Below are 22,891 nucleotides of genomic sequence, written 5' to 3' on the forward strand. Positions count from 1 at the left end.
GAACAGAAAGAAATACAGAAATATTAGCAGAAGGTCATGTAGGCTGGAAAAGACCTTCAAGATCAGCAGACTCAACTTTCAGCATGACCTACTGAGTCCCACCATTAACTACTGTGCTACCTGAGGACATACATGACAAGCTTATTCCTGCAGGTATTTGCATAGTGAATATATTCACCCTCTGGTTGCTTTGGAACATTTTAGAGGTTAAAATCCCATCAGACTTTTTCACTGTGTGCAGCCACTAATACAGGCAGGAGGCTGGGAATTACCTGATGGGCTCTAGTTACAGACTACTGACACAGTAAAGGATTGATTTCATTTAATTTTGGCCATCAGAAAGTTTGGTGTCTGGTTTAAGTCACCCAGTTATAATTTAAGACTCCAAATATAATCATATGGAGAACAGTGCATTTAGGAGAACTCATCTCATCTTAATAAACCTGAGTTTAACCACTGAGTAACTGTAATTCAGTGGTGCTGGTAGGAGAAGGGAAGTCCTAATCTTCCCAGAGGGAGAATAGAGTTGATGTTCACATGCAGACTGGTGCTGCAGCAGAGCCAGAAACCACTCATTTGGGAAACACAGCACCAAGAAAACAATGGGAATAGCTTCATAAAATCAGGAGCTTCACTCAAATTTCATGTCAGGTCCATTATTCTTCCTATTTTCAGGAAGAAATGATTTCCCTTTTTCTTGTAGTTTTATTTTCTTGATTTTCTCTGAGCGAAAAACATCTTCCTAAGATCCAACCTAAACCTCCCCTGTCTCAGTTTAAAACCATTCCCCCTTGTTCTATCACTGTCCACCCTCATAAACAGCCATTCCCCCTCCGGTTTATACGCTCCAATCAAGTACTCAAAGGCCACAATGAGGTCTCCCCACAGCCTTCCATTCTCCAGGCTAAACAAGCCCAGATCCCTCCACCTTTCCTCATAGGAGAGCTGCTCCAGCCCTCTGATCATCACAGTGGCCCTCCTCTGGACCCCCCCCAACAGCTCCACATCCTTCCCAGGCCTGGACACAGTGCTGCAAATAGGGCCTCACAAGAGCTGAGCAGGAGGGGACAATCACCTCCCTCTCCTGCTGGCCACCCCTTTTTCAGTGCAGCCCAGAACACACATGGATCTATCTTTTCCATACGGATATTCCCATCTGTGTACATATATATACCACACCTACACCCCCACAATCTGCTACAACTCCATAGAATTATCAAGGTTGGAAAAGACCTGGATGATCTTATGATCTTATGATCTGGATGATCTTATGATCATCCAGTCCAACCATCACCAATACTTCCCAGTTAAATCACATCCCTCAACACAACACCCAAACTTTTTGTGAACTTCCCAGGGTTGGTGACTCTCCATGAGAGAAAAGGGCACTCAGATAAGGGATTCTGCATTTGCTATTAGCAGAGGTGGGATGAGACCGAGCACTGCCCCAGCTCCTGGGATAACGCAGAAGGGCTGAGACCTTCCAGCTGCTTCCACCCAGGGTCACACAGCAAAGCCGACCCTGCAGGAGTCTGCATCATTCTTTGCATGGCATTGCTAAGAGGAAGATCCCCCCCCTACCCTTGGCTCTACACTCCAGCTGCTGTCTGCCATCTGTAAAGCCACCACAGCTCTCCTACTGGAGTTCCCATCTGCACAGTGACAGCTTGGTTTCTTCTTACTGTCAAAGCAGCCACAGCCTCAGTGCTTCTAAAATCTCCCCTTTTCAGCTGATTTCCTCTTTCTAGTGGCTGGGCAATTCCTCCCTCTCACAGTCATCCCTCTGCCCCACTCTGTGCCCACAGACCCACAGAGGGCACACAGAGCCAGCCCTGTCCCAGCTGCTGCTGCTTCACATCTGACAGTCTCAGGAGCTGAGATCCAGGCCGAGACAGCAATGCCCAGACATGGTTTGTAGGACGACTGTGAGAGGAAATAGGGAGGTTTGTGATTAAACCAGCCCCCTAAGGAGGAAGGCAATGCTGCCTGCAGCCCCAGCAGGCATTACAAAACATCCCCATTTACAGGATGGTTTTAAATAGCACAGTTCAGGAACTACAACTGCACAAATTCCCGCATGCCCTGGAATAAGTTTGGGAATGGACAAGGTTCTACCACCTGTGCAATGCCATCGAAATAACAACCATCCACCTGTAAACCTCCATCCTCTCCCCTGCTGCACAAAGGGAAGCTCAACAGCAGTGCACAAATGTCCCAGCAATGTCTGAGCACTGCTCCGTGCATCCCAACCTGCTCATCCCATCCACTCCTGGCTGGGCAGCAGGATTGGGGTGGCACACTGCAATGGGCACAGAGGAACATGGAAGCCCCACACATGTGAGGAAGGGGCTGGCTGTGCTCCACACTCACGTTATCAGACGTGATTTGCCCTTCTGTGGGGAGCCTCTGCTCTTTCCCAGCTCATCCTCCAGCGTCTGGGACTCCAGGATCTCATTCAGGCTGTTGCTGGCTGCAGGGCAGCTCCATGAAGAGCTGCCCCTCCACCGACCGGCACACAACAGCCGCTCCCGCGCACTGTGGCTCAGCCAATCGGAGCTGACGTTGGGGCAGGGGGGCAACGCGGGGGGGGGTCGGCAGTGGAGGGTGTTGGAGGGGGGGTGGCGGCAGCATTACCCCCGGACCCCGTGGACCCCCCCCAGCCAAAGTGCTGCTTTCCGACCCCCGCGGGCTCTTTGTGCAGCAGCTGCCCTCCAGTTATAGGACCCCCTCCCCCCCTATATTGCGCTTTGCTCACCCCCACCCCCCAACTCCAGAACCCCCCCCCCCACTCACCACATCACCCCCTCACCCCCGGGTGGGGTTATGAGGGGTGGGGGTGGGGTCGACGATGTGCCGTAAGCCGCGCCGGGGTCGTGTGACAAACCCCCCCCCCCCCCCATCAAGATGAATGGGGCGCTGTGGGGGGGGGGCTCAGCCGTAAGGATAAAGCGGGGGGGTTATTGACGGGGGGGGGCAGCGCTATAGGGAACGCAACTAATCTAAGCCCCCCCCCACATTAACACCCCATTGTGTGTGGGGGTGGTGGGGGTGGGGCACACAATAACCCCCCCAAAGGCCAAACAGCCCCAACCCCCCCCTCAAAGCCGCTGCCTTACGCTGTGCCCCCCCTGCATGAAGGGCCCCCCCCCATCGATTGAGCCCCCCCCAATCCCATCTATATTTGAGAGCTATGCTTTTTGTAACCCCCCCCTTTTAAAGCCCCCCCCCCCAAATGTTGTGCACGTTGTGCTGCCCCCCATGAGCCCCTGACCCCCCCCCCCCAAAAGATGGGGTGTGGGGGGGTGGTCTCGGACGCCCCCTCCTTTAAACGATGGGGTGAGGGGGGGATTGTCACTGCCCCCCCCCCACCAAAATGGACACCCCCCTTTTAAAGGATGGGGGGGGAATGGGGGGGGGGTGAAGGTGGTCTCGCCCACCCCCCCCCCATTAAAACGGACCCCCCACCCCTTTAAAGGATGGGTGGGGGTCAGTTACGGGCCCCCCCCGGCGCTGTGTGTGTATGTGGCCCCCTCCCCATTTTGCCCCCCCCCGTGTCAGAGTGTGCTGGGAAAGGATCTCTGTGTGGAGATTGCTTCTACTAGAGGTAGTTCTATAAGACTGTTATATAGAGCTGTGCAGGGGCTGTAAATCTGTCTGCAGAGGCTGATGATCAGTTCCAAGTGTCTGCAGTCAATGCGCATGGACAGAGCCTGTATCTGGAATTCCCAGGGAGCGTGCACCTTGGTAAGCACAAAAACCCCAATGGAAATGGGTCAGTGTGTGCTGAGCAGCTGTGTTGGTTCCCTAAAGATGTTTCCTTTGACTTTAAGAATAGCAGTGCATTAACACACCAAAGGCTTTCCTTTATTCCTAGTTCTCCCATCTCCTATCAACCTCCAGCTACCACTAAAGTGATACGAGTTATGTTTCTGTGACAGAGACATGAATATCCTTATCTTTTGATATCTCACATGTGCAAGAGGCAGAACTTTCTGTAACAGATCTTAAGCACAGAAGTGCTTCTTCCAGCACTCATGCAAAGGGAGAAGTAGAAATGTCCCTATGATTTAATCTTCCATCTCTAAATGAGATACCAGACTTGCATCTAAAGAGCATTAAGACATCCATGTTGTTGTTCCTCAGAACCAGTCCTGGCTGTGAAATCCCCCCTAACAACTGGTGAAGCTGTACCTGGAGGGGATGCCATGTTTACTATTGACCTTACAACAACGTGTTGCGGCACTTGGTACCTCAGTGGTAAAGTCTTACAGGAAAGCGAGACCTGCATCATCAAGAGAACCCAAACTACTCACAGCCTAATCATGAAGAACGTTCCCAAGAACGATGATGGAGCAGAAGTGAAATTTGTTGCCAAAAATGTTGATGTCAGCACCAAGATGAGAGTGAGAGGTATTTGCTTTGATCCTTCTCCTTTCCTCTTCCAGTCAAGGCATAGTTGCTGTGATCTGATGATTAGAACTGGGGCTGCAGGCATTCACTGACTGTACCAAATACCTGAAATTGCATCCCATGGACTGACGTGAGTCCTGGTAATGACCTAAACATGATAGCACTGAGTGTAGGGTAAGCCAATCTACCCAGCTGCTTGGTATCTGAACCAGATTGCTTCATGCCAGCTGATGAATGTCTGCAATTCACAGCTACTGGCCAGTGCATTCAGTCACCATGTTTACCACTGCATCACCATAGAGCAGTACTTTCAGCTCCAGGTTCAGACAGCCTTTCTGATTGCACTGGAATAGTTTAGAAGTAGGGGAGCAATCATTCCAATAATATCTCTATCAATCAGCTTTGCATGACAAAGTAGAACAAATAAACATTCATGATGGGAGGAGCTGTTTGTCATTGGGTGGAAACCTCTGCAGAAGCATGTTTAGAGCATTATTAATCAGTAGAAGGAGATGTTTGGTTGATTTTTACTTAGTAAATTCAGCAAGAAGACCAAATTAAATATCTTGAATTGCTCAGCACTGACCCAATGATGAGTGCAGGAACAGAAGGTGATACTTTTTCAGAGATCTTGGGGCAAACATTGACCACCTTAGCCTGATATCAATTGAAATAACGAGGCCTTTGCTCCTGACAGGTGCTGCAGTGAGATTTACCAATAAGAGCAAAGATGTAGAAAAGATCTGCGCTCGGCTGCGTGAGGAAGCCAAACTGCAGGCTGAGCTTTCAGACACAGGTGCTACTGTGGAGTGGATGAAGGATGGGAAGGAGCTCAAGGCCGGTGAAAAATATGAACTGCACATTGTGGGGAAGAAACACACCCTGAAAATTCACAACGACTCAATGGATGATGCTGGAAGTTGTCAGTGCATCTGTGAGGGGGATAAAATGCTCTATCAGCTTTCACTGAAAGGTATGTGACAGTCTGGGCTGTCCTCTTCCTGCCCAGGGCCAGCAGACTGCATTCACCTGACTCCCCAACAGTCCAGCTGTTGTCAGACAGCATCTGGGGTGTTTTCAGTGGCTGTTTTGACTTGAACTGGCCAATCTGCTTTGTAGAGCCATTTGATTTCTGTGTTCTGTCCTGTGATTCGTCCCTAAGATATAGAGGAAATGAAGGGAAAGATAGGAAAAAGAGCATCCCAGCCTTCCTGCTCTTCTCTCAGGGTGGCCACGAGAGATGATGTCAACAGCTCTTTTTGTAGCAGTGATCCAAAATGTAGAAAACACCTGTGAAGAGTCACAGGGACTGAATTGATGGAGAGCAGAACTTCCTGCCAAGGCTTGTCAGCTAGTCTTAATTTTGCTTTTCTTCTCTCTCTTTGTCATGTTAGCATAATATTTCATACTGGCAGGTCTGCCCACAGAATTAACTGGCACAGGCTGCCCAGGGAGGTGGTGGGATCCCTGGAGGTGTTCAGGAACAGTGGAGATGTGGCCCTGATGGATGTTATCAGGGGGCATGGTGGGGTGGGTTGGGGTTGGAATCAAAGGAGGACCCCCTTGTATTTCATCAGGAAGCACTACTGGTAATAAGACCTTTGGAGCAAATCCTGGTAGGGCCACGCTCAGCTGGTCCAGTCCGGAGGCTGTTTCTCCTTACTGCAGTATCTGCAGTGAAAACCAGCAGCTGCTTTTGTGTGGTTGGGCTCACATCCAGCAGTGGTGACGGGACTACAATGATAAGAGACAGTTCCTGAAAAAATGAATGAAATTTGACTGTATGATAGGATGGAGTTCAATGTATTGACAGGATCTCAGTCATCCCAGTGTCCATCAGCTGGCTCTCGAGCTCCTAAATACAGGCATTCTGTAGAACGTTGTTGAATTTGTATTATACATGCGTGTTCTTGGAACTGCAGAACAAATGCATGCATAATCCAGACTTTATTTTAGCAGCTCTGACTGCGCTGACTCAACAGACCCAACTCAGTTGTGTGCACTGTTTTGAAATGATATGTTAACAAGAAGTTGGAAAACAAGCTCAATTACCCTCAGTAAAATAGGACCGTGGACTTAGGCTTAAACTTTTGGCTAAGACAGTGGTGAGATTTTGAATCTTTGAAGTCAATTATTCCACTGTGTGTTAATAGGGGCCAGTTTCATCATCTAACTTGTGCACTCCAATTAATTTCCATAAAGGAATTCTGTTTTTCTTTTCAGTCCTATGCGATATCTCCATCTTTTAGGCTTGATTTCTTTGCCAGGGGGTTACAGTGCAGTAATAGAACCCCCTCCATTGATTTCCTTCTAGTTTGCTTGTTCCAATTCTTTCCTCAGTTTTCCTATTTTAGACATTTTCTTGAAGCCTTGGGCTTCTTCCTTTGGCTCTGTCCCCTGTACAGTGTACGTCCTTCAACTTGTGGAGATAAGGTAATCTGGTACGTGGTTTATAAAAGCTGCCAATATGCCAGCATCTGAATTAGAATCTAGCAATTAGAACTAGGATTAAACGTGCACGTTTGATCTTATGATAAATGAATGCCTCATGGTCACCAATGTCCCTGCAGTTCTTTACCATCATACATATTTTATGTGTCCATATTTTGTTTCAGCACTGGCAAACTTCGTAATCAAAGAGACAACTGGAGGAGTAATCAGGGCCGTTGCTGGAAAGCAAGCTGAATTTGTTTCTGAGACCTCTGAAGCCAATGTCATGGTGAAGTGGTACAAAAATGGCAAAGAAATCACGACCAGTAAGAAATTCACAATGGAAGATAAAGGGAAACTGCATAAGCTTGTGGCTTCAGCTGTAACGAAAGAAGACGAGGGAACATCTGCAAAATTGGAGATGACACTCTGATTTTTGATTGGAAAGTCTCAGGTAAGTTTGTGAGGCAAACATAGGATCACAATCCATGTAAAGCACTTCAGACTTAATTCATTTGATTTGTCCAACCCTGTGGGTTTCCAGTATTTAGGACAAAGGTTGCATATCTCTATTGAAGTAATTCTGACCTTACTGTTGTCCCTATGCAAATCCACAGTATGAGCAAATCATGTAACTGTGTTGTGATGAATTCAGGACAGCGTTAGCTCCAGCTGGGGCTGGAGACACGACTTGAGCCCTGACATCTGGGCTTCATTCTTCTAGTTCATGTATTGCCTCAGCGCTTACATCATCTTTAAACCTATGACTGAAATGGTCCTAAGTTATTAGCATGGGAATCCTGTCTCCTCTTTGGACAAATTAAACTCCACATTTGGAGAGTTGAGTGTCTCCTGCTGTACCCGAAGGACATTGTGATCTCTGAGGTGTCTCCCTGAGGTGCTGTAAGCACAGCCATTAGCTCATAGTGCAAGTAAAGCACTGTCAGGTCAAGCCTGGAGGAGTAATGCTTGTCACTGACATGTTCCTGTTCAGGGTGGAGCTGGAGGGTAAAATAACACAAGAAATTGTCATTGAAATTCAATATCTGTGAAATTCAGCTGGCTGCATTCACAGAACCTGGTGTTAAGATCTGTTTTTTGGTGTATATCTTGAGCCTATTTTCCATAACCCAGTTTTCATTTATGAACTGAAGCTCTACTGAAAGCCTTTCGCTGTAATCTATCTATGTGATACTGATTGATGCTATTAGTTCTTAACAGCTTGACTCTAGAGGGACTGTTCTTCTTTGGACACCTAGTTTTAAAAGAATAGATGGCTCCTGTCTATTACAATTTTTAATGCATTATTTGTTCACTGATGTCATAAATGTGCCTGGCATAGCAATTGGCCTTGGTATATTCAGTGACTGAAAGCAACAGTTGTTGCTGTAAGAAATGCAGTACTAAGCTAGGTCTGCCTGTAGCTGACAGCCATCAGCTTGCTCCTCAGGCAGGTTCTGTCTGGATGGAATGAAGGGCTTGAAATACTGATGTGCTCATCAAATGCTGCTTGTTAGCTTAGAGACAAGGTGTTGAATTGGTTTGTTCATGTATTGCAAACACGTTACTTAGCTGCCTTCATTTTAGCTTCAGAAGAACATATGCAGAATACAGAATTGATTAAAAGAAATAAGAACTGTCTGCATAGAACTTCCTCTTTCCTTACACAGGAGAATCAAGCACACGTTTGTATGTGAGTACCTCCAGAGGTGAAACTCGATTACCCAAATGTAATGAGCAGAGACATTAGAATCAGTTCTAACTGTATCTTAATGCTGTGCTGAATAAGCCTGAGTCAGGATGTAAACCACTTTCTCTTTTTTTCTTCAGATGAAGCCATTAATGTTGTCAACAAGCCCAAAATGACTCCAGAAATATCAGTCAGTCCTTCTGAAGACCTGGAGCTGGTGTGTGAGGTGTCAGCTGCAAGCGGAGCTGTCGTATGGAAGAAAGATCAAACAGAGGTGAAGCAGGACCAGAGGACAACCATCATCTCCCAGGGGACGCACCTCAAGCTCATGATCAAAAATGTGACCCTGAAAGACCAAGGGAGCTACAGCTGTGAAACAAAAGATGACAAAGCAACATTCCAAGTGAAAGTCAGAGGTGAGAAAATGCTTGGAATCCCAGAGATAAAGGAACGCTTCATTTGGTGTGTCTTGCATTGGGAGGATCAACTGACAGCCTCTCTGGTGCAAAACATTTTGGCTATAGGGCTTTCTTTGTCATCTAGTGTCATAGCAACACTATTCTACATGTGCTTTTCCATCCAGGAATGAATTACTGCAACAAACAATAGGCAAGGAGGGTAACTTGTGCAGCTCTTGTAGTCAGCTGGTGTCTGCAGGGTTACAGTGCAAGAGCACACCAGGCATGCAAGGAGTGAGAAAAGGGGAGGTGTTTGAAGAGATCTGGTTACAAAATTTGAATGACACAATTAGGTGGAAAATGCCACTAATCAGACTCATAAATGGCCTGGGTTGCAAAGGCCCACAGTGCTCATCCAGTTCCAACCCCCTTCTTCCTATGTGCAGGGTTGCCAAGCAGCAGCCCAGGCTGCCCAGAACCACATCCAGCCTGGCCTTGAATGCCTGCAGGGATGGAGCATCCACAGTCTCCTTGGGCAACCTGTTCTAGAGGGCCGTTCCCTTCCGATTTACTGGAAATGTAGAGAGACATGAGAAGAAAAAAAGATAAGGGAGGAGGTTCAGCAGTGCATGCAGGTGTTCTAAATCTCATGTCCAAATCTGCTATCAGACTGCGAAATGTTTAGCTTTCTGATATGATATGATGTGATATGATATGATATGAAGTGATATGCCTATCATTTCCCAAAGCAAAATAGAGGGGAAAGTATTTTCCTGTCTTAATGAGGCATCACAATGTTCCCTGTGAAGGGCAAGTTTAGTGAAAACGGGGAGCTGGAGTTAGCTCTGCAGCAGACTACAGCAAAACGGTGTGACTGTTGTGATGTACCTGCAGAGAAAGAAGACGTGTTTACAAACAAGGACAAGGTACAAAAGGAGGTGAAGGCTGTACTGACTCAAAATGCCACGCTGAGCTGCGAGGTGGCCCAGGAGAAGATCGAAGTGAAGTGGTACAAGGAGGGGAAACTGATCACCTGGAGCAAGAAGTTCAAGGTGGAGTCAGAGGGCAAACAGCGTCGGCTGGTGGTGAGCCAGGTGGAGAAGAAAGATGCAGGGGAGTACAGCTGCGAGGCTGCTGGCCAGAAACTCACCTTCAAGATTCATGTAACTGGTAGGAAACACATTTTGGTTGATATTCTTTGATTATTCCATAGTCTGGCTGTGGAAACGTCTGTGTGAACGTGTCCTCTTTATTCTGCCATGAAACTGTTTTGGGGAGGATGAAAAGAAATGCTTACAAACATGCAGCTAAAATGATTATTTGTTTTTAACAGTGTTTCATCCAGCTCTTCCCTAGGACTACTTTTATCATCAGCTGTCCATGGATGTCCAACTGTAATTTGTACAATGTGCAACACTGCTCTACCAGTTGATATTTCAACAGTAGTAGTTACAGATCTCTACTGTGGCTGCACTGAGAAGGTTTGGTTGTCGGTGTCCTAAGAACTTTTAGTCAGAGGCATTGCACTTGCCTTTGGCTTGTTGAATCCCACGTTGACGACCATTCGTTCCATGTTCTGTAAATGTAATGACCAGTCATGAATCCATTGATACCTTTCTAATTGTACGTTTCTCATTAGTCTGAGAGTTTAGCACAGAGGCAGATCTCTCACTCCAGCTGCAGTAGAGATTGTTTTGGTGTCAGTATATTTTGCACAAGATCCGATAAATTTTAACTTAGACTCCACATAGCCTTGAGCACATCAGCTGCATTCTGAGTGACCATTAGTGAGCTGGCTGATGACGAGGGTTTGTCTTCTGTTTTATTTGAAGCTGCACTCTGCTGGTTTTTGCTCGTAAGTCAGCTTGTTCTCTGTTAACTTTACAGTTCTTGTCTTGTATTCTGAGCTGATCAGGACAGGGAATCTGTTTTCTCCTCTTCTTTCTTATGGCAGTGAACACATTGGAGCTTAATCCTGGTCAAGGTTTGGCATTTGGTCAGCTATGTGGAGGAGCAACTGTACTGGGAGTCTACTGCCTTTCTGCTCACACAGACCTGGTGTCCTTGAAGGGCATAGCTTGCGTTCTGTTCCCTTGTAAAGGTTGCAGTCTTTGCTCTCTCCATCTTGGGGCATTCTGCTCCTTCAGTCCCTGGTGTGCAATATATCTCTGCTCCTGTAGTAGACAGTTTTGCTGCTGCGTGTGGTGTAGACTCTAAACCATCAGCTCTTACTGTTCCCACACCATGTGGATGTGATTCTGGGGCCTTTGGATCTGTTCCGTGAGTTGTGTAGCTCATGCTTTTGGCTCAGGAAATTGGCAGTTTCAGCAAATAGTGGATTACAGACAGGGTAGATTTGGGAGGTATCTGTCAGAGAAAATGAAATATGAACAATGACAGAAAGACTATGGCAACAGCTGGAATCTACCAAGTTAATCCTCAGCAGCCAAAGCCAGCCCACGTCTTATTGCAGAGGCGTAGGGAGAAAACCCAGAAATGTAGTGCTTTTACACTTGGATTTTGCTAGCTGAGGGCTATTATTAGCTGTTTGACTCAGAAACCAAAGGTTTTCTGTTCTCTTTCAGACCTCTGGCTGCACAGGGTAATGTAATACCTCCTCCTCTGCCATACGGGGAGAGTGCTTGCCTAGCTACCGTTGCTGTATTTCTCATGTATTTCTCACTGTAGCATGATGTGCAAGTCCAGCCCTCACTGCAAAATGATGTGGTGTGAAAGTCAGGAGGGATTATGAGTACTCTTGGAGTGGTTGGCTCTTTCACTACAGAAATCCTCCTCTTACTAGCTTCTCCCAAAGTGCAATGGCTTTCTGAGCCTTAATTGATCCTCTTACCATTGCACTCAGAAAGCTTTTCTTCACTTCATAATTGAGCTGTATTTGGCTGATCTCCAGTGTAGAGTGGAGCAATATCAAAAAGACACACAGATGAAGATCTGTCATTGTCTTCATTCAAAGAAATCTGAAAATTAGGAGTTCCAGCTGATAGTAAAGACTACCCAGAGGGATGGGATGACCATATGGACTATGCTGAGGATGCCTTATAATGTGTGATAAACACTGTGAAGCAGTGTTGCTCTGGGAAATGGCCCAATACAACATAAAGCAACTTTTAATGTCTTCCAGTCACAAGCTGTTCATATCTAATGTATATTTTAATCAGTGTTTTCCAGTTCCAGAAGCAGAGGATGCCTTTATCAACAAGCAGAAGGTGCAGAAGGAGGTGAAGGCTGCACCAACAGAAAATGCCACGCTGAGCTGCGAGGTGGCCCAGGAGAAGACGGAGGTGAAGTGGTACAAGGAGGGGAAACTGATCACCTGGAGCAAGAAGTTCAAGGTGGAGTAAGAGGGCAAACAGCGTCGGCTGGTGGTGAGCCAGGTGGAGAAGAAAGATGCAGGGGAGTACAGCTGCGAGGCTGCTGGCCAGAAACTCACCTTCAAGATTCATGTCACAGGTGAGGGAGATGTTTCTCATCACAGAATGGCCCATGAGTCTCACTTGGTTTCCAGTTATACCTGAAGTTCTCTGCAGATCCCTGCTGGCGTCCAGCTGCTGTGTTAGAAAGGGAAGTCTCTCTTGAGAGTGCCGTATAGATTTCCCAGCCTCATGAAGACATCTTGGATGCACAGAGCATGTGGAATTGCCCAAGATGCCTGACTGTGGGCAACTGGATTATGGTCAGTTGTAGTCAGTATAGTCTGAGGAGTGAGCTGCCACCATCTGCTGTAGGGTGAGGTGAGTCACCCACTGCCTTCCACTGAAGGTCATTACTCAGTACAGCACAGCTTCAAATCCCTCAGTCTCATTGGGAAACTGAAGCTTGAATGTTTCCCTATGGGAACCAAGATCAACCCTAACTCTCAGGTGGCTGAAGTTAATTACGGTTAACCTGTTTCATGATGTCATATTCTTTACGACTGGGAATTAGCTGTGGCCTCTGAGTTTCAGTATCTAAAGCTTATTTACAATATTGAGGATTTGGTAAAGAAGAGAGATTGGTTTGAAGGTATTCATTGAAAGAAGTACTCCTGTTGACAAGGACAGAAATGAACACCTAATCAGGAGTCATATCAGTACTGCATGAGTACATTGTTCTCAGTAAATGGCATTTCATTTTTGAATAAGAAATATGTAAATCAGCACTGCTTTTCTAGAGTGTAATTCCTGACACCTGTATATCACTGAGCACAACATGCTTATATTTGGTGTTTGCTTTGGCTTCCAATTTTTGATGAATGAAATCATATTGACCCCTCTAAAAATAGTTTTTTAGGGACAATTTAAGCAAAGCTCCAGGAACTGCAGAGAAATTAAGTTAAAATTGATCTCAAGAGATGCATGTAATGCATCCTTCTCTGCTGCATTAGTAGATTCCAATCTACTTATGGGGGAAGATTGCAAGGAGCTGTTTTAGAAACAGCTATGGGTTTAAATAAGGAAAATATTTGCTAAGAAACATTAATTTTTTTCAAACTATTGAACATATGAAGAATATTTAATGATAGGAATGTGAAGGATATTTAAAGATATGAAGAATATATATAGCATAGTAATGGACGATGAAGTGTTGGGTCATTGGTAATTAATAGGCAGAACGTAATTAATCTGGATCAAGTTTGGTATGAATGAGACCATTCCAAAATTACAAACATACATGAAGTTGTTACAAGCAGCATTTTGCATTTGGTATTGAACACACAGGACAGTGTGAATGTAGCTGTGCATCCTAAATGCTCTCCCAATCTGCAGAAGCAGAAGATGCTTTCATCAACAAGGAGAAGGTGCAGAAGGAGGTGAAGGCTGCACCAACAGAAAATGCCACGCTGAGCTGCGAGGTGGCCCAGGAGAAGACGGAGGTGAAGTGGTACAAGGAGGGGAAACTGATCACCTGGAGCAAGAAGTTCAAGGCTGAGTCAGAGGGCAAACAGCGTCGGCTGGTGGTGAGCCAGGTGGAGAAGAAAGATGCAGGGGAGTACAGCTGCCAGAAACTCACCTTCAAGATTCATGTCACAGGTAAGACAGGTGTTGTCTGAAATACAGCAGAGAACAGTAAAGTAAAATCTAGTTTCTATTATACAGTGATCCAGTTGCAGTAGTCCGTGCTGAGATTTTTTCCCTAGACTTGATTGCCTCGGTTTGTAGAAAGTATTTGGTTTTAGCATGGCACAAAGACCTGTTTCAGTCTGTCTGTAGAATAATAATTACTGATATATATGTACAATGGAAGCAATATTCAAGATATTATTCAAATCTCTCCTGTGCCTGAGATCCCAAACTGTAATTCCTGTTCACCTAAACATTTGACTAAGATAAGTATGTGCAGTGAGGCTGGAGTGCATGTTCTACGTGCAGCCTTTCATGGCAGGAGAAGCAGGAACTTCTCCTAGTAGTACACTGCCTTTTTACTATGCCTTTATGTTGGAGGCTGCATCTGGATAGGTGAGTCTGCTACTCACAGTAAGAGACCTGGTAGAGCTGACTATTCCCAGAGCTCAAAGTAAGATAGATATCTGCAAATCACACACAAAGAACAAAGGACTGCTTTGGTGAGCATATTTCCTTTGTGCCTTTGACAGTCACAGTTGTGGCAATGGTAGAGGCCATGAGGAGTCTGTTCAGGAAGCCAGGAGTACTGTTCTGGGTCATGAAAAGGCAGCCAGTGGTTTGACTATCGCATGTTTATGTGTTTTGATGTTTCACAGTGGGTCTTAAGTAAAAGGAACTCAGGTTTTGGTTGCCTGCAGGACAGATGTTCTTTTGGGTTCAATATGTTTGCATAGTGACTTGCAACCATGGGACTGGTGTTCAAGGACCCTCTTGGTTCCTTCAGTTCCTAGGTTCTTTCTTGCCTAGATTTGACACTTTGTTTCAACAGAAGAGCTGATATTCTCTAGTGAAGGCTATTAGTTTGGGCACAAGTGGTAACCTAAACCTGTTCCAACCTGTCCATACAAACCTGCAAGATGGTCTCATTTCAGTCCCTCAGTGAATACTTTTTCTTTCCTTCCCTCAGAGCCAAAACCTGTGTTTATAAACCAGGAGCAGGTGCAGAAAGAGGTGAGTGCTGCCTTGGCAGCAAGTGCCTCCCTCAGCTGTGAAGTAGCACAGGATCCAACTGGAGTAAAATGGTACAAGGATGGAAGACTGCTTGCTTCCTCCAGAAAGTTCAGAATGGAATCTGTGGGCAAAACACGGCGTCTGGTTGTGAAGCAGCTGGAGAAGAAAGATGCTGGAGAATACATCTGCGAGGCTGCTGGCCAGAAGATGTCCTTCAAGTTGGAAACAACTGGTGAGCATTCGCTTTGGGAACACTAAGCAGCTTTGGTGGGATGTGGATGTGGGGGAATGGGTGGTTTCATTGACATGAGAGAACAGGCAGTGATGCTGTGAAACCAGATGGATGATGCTCAGCCTGGCTAAATGACCTTAAAGATTCATTCCATTCTATTGTTTTTCTACCCTTAATTTTGCTGCAAAGGTTTTAGAATAAATGAGATTCTGGTTTCCATAAAACTGTTTGCAGGGAGCTCCTTTGTAGCTAGTAAGTCTGTCTTTAGGTTCAAGGGCAATAATGCATTGACTGTGTTGAAGAGAGAAATGACTCGTGAATGGATGATGGTTTAGAATAAAACAAAATCCTACTTATTTTCTATGCAAATATGTGTAAGGAAAAGATGCTGCACTCAGTTCTGGAAATACCCTGACAAATATATCTCTAGTTTTTCACAGCTGGAGATATCAAGATTGTTAAAGCAGTGGAAGATGTGGAAGTGAATGAATATGGGAGTGCATCTTTTGTCTGAGATTTCACACGATGAGGTTCAGACCCAGTGGTACAAAGATGACAACAAGCTGAAGGCTGATGACAACATTAGAATGCGGCAAGATGGTAGGGTGTAAGAGGGGGATCTTTCTCCTGAGTGGGGGGTGGGTTGGAGATGAAGCAGAAAGGACATCTGAAATGAAGAAAGTTCAGAAGGGAGTTTCCCTTTTGTTTTGGGACTGAGGTTAGGGTAGAACAAGTGACATGGTGGGAAGCTTAGTGTGGGAAGTGTGATGCTATCCCACCATCCCACACTGCCAGGAGCAGGTAGGAAATGAGTGCAGTTATTTCCAACGTGGGGGTGAACAGGGCAGTCAGTTCACCTCTCCAAAGAGGTTTTGTCTGACAGTGAGTGTGATCCTTCTGTATCAGGTACTTTGAAGGTGACGACGGCCACATTTGGTCAGTCCTTGTAGAAGCCATGTTTAGATTACACTTTGGTGGGGATGTGGATGTGGGGGAATGGGTGGTTTCATTGACATGAGAGAACAGGCAGTGATGCTGTGAAACCAGATGGATGATGCTCAGCCTGGCCATGTGCCTCAGAGCTCTTTTCTCAAGGAAGCCAAGTGTAGTTGTGGGTTTGCTCTCAAGAGCACAGTTTGGTAGGGATGAGCTGGCGGTTGGACTAGATGACCTTAGTGGTCTTTTCCAGCCTTAGTGACTCTGTGGTTCTCTGCTTCAGGAAAGACCTGCTCGCTGACTTACACACTTGTCCAAGTCAAGGATGCCGCAGAAATAAAATCTGTAGCAGAAAAGGCAGAATCTCGTGCCCATCTTACAGTTAAAGGTAATTATGGTTCAGATGATGATTTTGCTTAAATTATCTTATCTTATAAACCAGCTAACACCCTTTGCTTGAATGTCAAGGAAGTTAAACACCACCAGGACCTTTCACAGAAATGCAAACTCCTACCTACCTACCTTTCTGCCCACAAAATATCCAGCTTGTCTTTTCGGATTTACTTTTGCTAAGTAAACAGATTATTTTCTTAGGAGGTTTATTTTCTACCTTTCGACTTCAGATTTGTGTTTGAACGTTTTGGGATAAAAAACATAGCTTGACTTTTTCTTCATTTTCTCTGTTTGTTTGAAAAGAGCTCAGGGTTGGTTTTTTTTTTAATATATACAAAGTTAGGGTATATATATGATGTTAAGTGTGATAAAGAAAAGGGAGACATTTGAGTTAGCACAGTACTCAAGAGTTCAGTCCCCAGCTTTGCCACTGTTACAATTATAAGGGCAAGAAAATCCTGGAAAATGAATTTCTCCTAAGTAGAGTCATTACATTTGAGCTACAGAGACCTTTACTAGGAGAAAACTTGTTGTTCAGAGCTAAGTTGCTGTATTTAACCAAAGTAATTATCAATGTCCATGTTTCAGTGAACCTCTATTCCATTTCGTAATGCAAGGAGTTTGATATTGGGATGGGAAGGTCATGGTTTGATTTAGATGTTGGACTGGGAATCAGAAGATCTGGGCTCTCTTCAGGTTGTCAGTCTTATTGTCTGACTTCTTAACAACATTCCTTTCTTTCTATTATTTTTTAATGATGTTTTAAGGCATTTTGAGCTGATAGGTGTAGTGTTCATGTGCAGTAATGCTGACGTGAGTAAGTAGGGTGATAATGTAAGGGTTTTTTACATTCCTTCTAAATCTCTGCTTTCTCTTGTTCCATCCTTCTTAAAGAGCAATCCATTAATCTAGTAAAGGAGCTGTGTGATGAGTATTTGACTGAGCCTGAAGAAGCCAAATTTGAATGCGAGATATCCATTCCTTCTGTGAAACCTCCCAAGTGGTATCTACGTGGGGAAGTCTTACAGGCTGGCAGAAACTTGATTATGCAGCAAGAAGGCACCATCCACCGGCTGAGCATACCGAAAACCACCACTGATATGACAGGCACCAGTCAGTTCTCAGTTGGCAAATCCAAATCCACAGCCAATCTGCTCATCAGAGGTAACATATCCTGGCTTGGTTTACATCATGAAGATGAAGAATTAATTAACGTACAGTCTTCCTTCACTGGGGTCTTTGAAATATTGTGTGTGTTTCTGGAGGGTCTCCTCCATTTCCAGTTCAAAGTCGTTGGACACTAAATGAGACAGCTGCATCTCAGTAAAAGATCTGTTTGAATATTTGTAATGTGCTTACTATTCAGATCTACAGAGCTGAGGTTTTGTCCTTGGCTATACCAAAGAAGTCAGATCAGGTGAAATTAATTGTATTTCTGAACTAGACAAGGTTAAGTTTGGTAGCACCTAAATTTGATGCAGTTTGTCATTGATTTCATCTGAAAGAAACTTCCAGGCTTTTTATCTGCTGTTGTCCCCAGCGTAAGAGTCTCCATTCACATCCTGAAGTATTTGTTATATTTTCAACTCACTCTTATTTGAATAATTGCCTCAACTGGGAGCAGTTTAATAAGCAAGAGCTGGACCTTGCATTTGGTATATAGTATACAGTGTTACTTTATGGAAATGTAGTCAAAGGCATTCCCTATAGGCAATCATTTGTTTTATCTTTAGAGTGGTTCAAAGAACCGATGTGAATATGAAATGAAATGAAATGGAATGGAATAGACGCAAGAGACTTTCCTCTTCTTCCAATTGTCCTCATCCTTTCTTCTCTTCCACCCTTGCTTTGCAGATTACCATATACAAATCACCAGGAAGTTGGAGGACAAGACAGCTTTGGAACATCATTCTGTCATCCTGTCCTGTGACTTCAGGCCTTCTCCAAAGGTGTTGAAATGGTTCAAGGGCCACACACCCATTGAACCCTCTGAGAAGTACAAGATCAAGAGGGATAAGCATTCAGCAGAGCTCAAGATTCTGAAGCTGAAGCCCGATGATGCTGGTGTGTACAAGTGCAAGGCAGGAATTGCAGAGACTGAGGCCACGCTGACAGCTGAAGGTATGAGCAGGGAGGGTGGCCTCTTCCATGTCCTATTTCACCTCAGATTTCTCTTCTTGAGGTTGATTTCTGCCATTCTCTCCTGCTAACTTTATAAAAGTATAATCTCCACTGAGAAGATTACACAAAGATCATCTAGTCCAACCATTCTACCACATCCCAGTATGATTTATAGTAACAGTGGTAACAGTTCACCTTGTTTCCCCACAGCTCGCAATGTAGAAGTAACGAAGCACCTGCAGGATGTGGAAATTGAAGAAGAGAGCTCTGCTGTCTTCTCCTGCGAGCTGTCCCATGATGACGAGGACGTGGAATGGTTCCTGAATGGCAACCACCTTTACACCAACAATTACAATGACATCAAGAACGTTGGCAGTTGCTGCACACTGACAATGAAGCAGGTTAAGCCTGAGGATGCTGGCACAGTGACAGTGAAGTCAGACAGGGTATCAGAAAGCGCGCGCCTGAAGGTGATAGGTGGGTCTGATCACACCCCTCCTGGATGTAAGAGATGCTAAGGAGCTCCAGTTCATTCGATTGAGCAGCAATCCTGCTTCTAAAGCTCACCACTATGGGGTGACAAGTCATCAGGGGCTTCTTCCAGTGGAAGGTTCCATTGCAGCAGATATCAACGAAGGAGAATGGTTTTGGTGTCCTGCCAAAGCATTCCATTGCTTTTTATCATCATTTTCCTTAACACAAGGAGAGTTACAAGAGCAATTTCTTTTACTGCTTCAGTAACATGCAGTGTCAATGCTGTTGTCTCCAAGGATTTATGACTGCAGGGAGAAATCGTTCAGTGTGTGTTTTGCCTCCGGGATGACTAATGACCAGGCTGTGAGCAACCTGATCTAGCTGTGAATGTCCCTGTTTATTGCAGGGGAGCTGGGCAAGATGGCCTTTAAGGTTCTCTTCCAATTCTAAGGAACTTGTGCCTGAAGTGCAGAAGTGGATTCTGCACTTCTTTATCAGTGGATCCACTTCTTCATATCCTCCCCATGATTACACAGGAAATACAACAAAAGAACATGCATGGTCTTACTGTTGTCATTTGCTTGAATACGAAGACGTCTCTTTTTTATGGTTGAGATTTTTGATTATATGAGTCGGGAGGAACTCACGTTGTTTAGCTTTCTCAATAGGCGATCGTGGGAACCATGGTCTCTATCATCTGGTACCCCCGTGGATTCATCTACATCAGGCACGAGTGAAAGAATTAAAACACAAAACAACCACCAAGGTGAACCCTTCCAAAAGGGGGAAAGTTCCAGTTGCTGCAAGCCACCGAGGTAACCAATAGAGGGGCCCTGATCCCCCTCATGCCATCGAGATGCTCTGGCGCGGTATGTGCCTCAAACTCAAAGCTCCTTCCCACCTCCCAAGGAAAAGCAAAACAACCCATGCATCTCCAGCAAAGCTGCCCAGCAGACAGCAGGGAATGCAAACAGCTTCTGGCTGCTCCCCTGCACTCCCGTCCTAAGTAAGTGACCCTTCGAGGACTGGCTGGAAAATCAGTGCATGACACACGTGAGTGTGCACAGGATTGTGCTAAGCAGTGGGGATCCATGATTGTGTGTGTGTGTGTGTGTGTGTTTGTGTGTGTATTTGTGCATGGATGGTGTTGTACACACATTTGTGTCCATGAGTGCACAAACCAGTGGGGTTGCTCAGGTGTGTGTAGGTCTGTGGGTATGTGTGCAAGGACGAGCATGCACATATATGTACGTGAACAGGGGTGTGCAGAGTGTTGGAGCTGCACAAGGACATTGTGGTACCGGTGTGTGTGTGCACTGTGGGAGTGAAAGGAAGGGGTTACACATGTGTGAGTGTGTGTGCGCACAGGGCTGCACTAAGGGATGTGGTTGTGTGAGTGTGTGTGAGCACATGGATAGTGCGTGGGCGCGGTGGCACAAATGTGTGCTTGCACAGGGCTGTGCTGAGGAGTTGGGTTGCACAGGGGTGCAGACAAAGGAATGTTTCAACCCTTTGCCCCTAAAAGCAGTTCTCCAGTGTCCCTCGTCCAAGAATTCTTTGAACAGCCTGCAGCTGACTCTCCTGATGCTCCGGGTCCTGACTTTGCTTTTTGCCAGGCCCGCATTCCTTGAGATGAGGAACTCTAGGAGGGCATGGTCACTACAGCCCTGACCACCTCCAGTCTTAACCCCTGCTGTGCAGCATGTCCAGTAATGCTTCCCTTCTGCTTGGTGTGCTTAATGCTTGGCCCACAAAGTTATTCCCAGTGCACTCCAGCAGTCTCAGACAGCTTGCAGCCAGCCATGCTGATTTCCCAGACTGACCGGAATCCCCCATCAAGTTGAGAGTCAGTGAGCGCAGTGCTTCTGGTAGCTGCAGTAAGCAGGGCCCATCAACAGGCTCCCTTGACCAGGGGGCCTGGAGCAGACCCTCACCTCCAGAAGCCCATTATTGGTTCAGTCCCGAATTTTACCCACAAGTTCTCAATGTGATCATGGCTGTTCTTAGTCCTTTGCAGTCAGCTTCTTCATAGAGAGGTTAAATCCCTTGTCCTCCAGAATTTCATAGTAACAATCACGTCTGATTTGTGTCAGACTTTTGTTTTCTTTTTTTAATTATTATTATTTTCACATTTACTAGGTAGGAAAACTAATTTCTGAGCCAGGAGAAGAAGAAGTGCAACATGTAACAATCTTCCTTGCACTGTGCAGTTTGCATGAGTAGCTAAGTGCTCCTCAGGTAACGTGTGCTGCAGAGCTGACCTTGGTGGCAGGGGCTGTGTCTTCATTTTCTAGTTGTCACGTGGGAACATAAGAAGACTATTCAGAGCAGGAGCTGCAGAGCAAGATGAACGGCATGAGAAGGTAAGGCTAGGAACCAAGGACACCTCCAGAAAGAACAGAAAAACTAAGTCATTTAAGATGCATGATGGCCGTGTGATACTGTCCGTGACTGGAGGAGAAGCACATGGCTAGGAATGACTGATGGCTCTGGTGGGATGAGTGCCTACGTGCGCCGTAAAGGAGAGTTTGTGGGATGTTCTGTGGACATGTGAAGGCTGTGGGGAAGTTAAGAGAGAAAACGTGTGAATGCACAGAAGTGATATTAGAACCTGGAATAAACCATTTGGATCACTCACATCTGAGTCCGTACCAGATTGCCGCACTGTCAGAACTTGAGGCCTGGGATTTTCCTTCAGAGTGCCAACTGCCTGTTGTAAATGAGAAAAGATATTACTAAACATAGCTTCCCTCCTTGTAGGTTTGATATTTCTGTCTTTGCATTCCTTTAGCACCCAGGGTGTTGATGCAGCTGCACAAATCCGCTGTATTGTCCTCCTGTTTTGCATGGAAGAATGGTAAAATAGCAATCTCTGGGTGAGATTTTGTTTAAGTGTTTTACTTTCTGTGCCCCTAGGAAGCAATGGCTTGGAAATGGCAGTGCCGCCTCGGAGCCCACACAGCAACCCAGTATCTCATTGTCTGGGTCTGTGAAAAACCACAATGATGACAAAAGATGTTTCAATTGTGTCTGTGCTGTCAGTGCAGCCCTGAGGAGCGGTGTGGGCATGGCATGGCAGGGAGAAGGGATTTCACTTCCAATGGGAAAGTACCTGTTCATGTGTTGGTATGTAACCGCTCCATGGCCTGCTCCATGTGCTTCTGAATGGGCAGCTCAACTTTTGTGTCACTCACCCACCTGTGGCAGAGGTCAGGATTTCTGCAGGGATGGGAAATCATCCCATCACTTAGTGCCTTACAAGGAGCTGAGAAGCTTTTCTTGCTCAAGTCTTGCTTCCAAGCTTAACCACCTACAATGAAGTAGGTATCAATTTTCTGGTGTCCTTCAATTCCATGTCCATCATTTCCCAAAAGCAAAAGAATTTGGAGATAACCAGCTGCAGTGAAGTGAGCGATTTCAGTGCCTATTTCTGATGGTGGCAATGAGTTCAGAGGTCACACTTAATTGACGGTGCCTGTTTCCATTCTGACAAAGGCTGTAGTTGCAGCTGACTTCCCGAGGCTGCCATACGTGGTGGTGACGCAGCCTTGGGCTTGTGCGTTTGCATGACTCCCACCTTTCCTTTCTGTGTCTTGCAGGTCAGCTGGTGCTGGAAGCGGCCGGTATCTGAGTAGGAATGAAGGTGAGTGCAGGAGCAGCTGCTGAGGGGAGGAAGGAAGTCCATGCTAATGAGCTCTGAAGCATCTGCGGGTACAGTACCAGAATAGGCAGC

The 22,891-nt window shown here is 45.7% G+C and overlaps 1 protein-coding gene across 1 annotated transcript in view; it reads left to right on the top strand.

Moving 5' to 3' along the window:
- Positions 1-17,378: 17,378 nt before the first annotated feature.
- LOC146755730 (obscurin-like) overlaps positions 17,379-22,891 on the top strand; it is a 177,855-nt gene continuing 172,342 nt past the window's right edge. Inside the window, exon 1 of the mRNA XM_085525228.1 lies at positions 17,379-17,727. Within this exon, the coding sequence (XP_085381354.1) occupies positions 17,610-17,727 (118 nt within the window). The 5' untranslated portion in view covers positions 17,379-17,609. The remainder of the gene's footprint in view (positions 17,728-22,891) is intronic.

The sequence above is a fragment of the Coturnix japonica genome, chromosome 30, assembly GCF_054131305.1.
Source record: "Coturnix japonica strain WE chromosome 30, WE-NBRP24, whole genome shotgun sequence".
Classification (NCBI taxonomy): domain Eukaryota; kingdom Metazoa; phylum Chordata; class Aves; order Galliformes; family Phasianidae; genus Coturnix; species Coturnix japonica.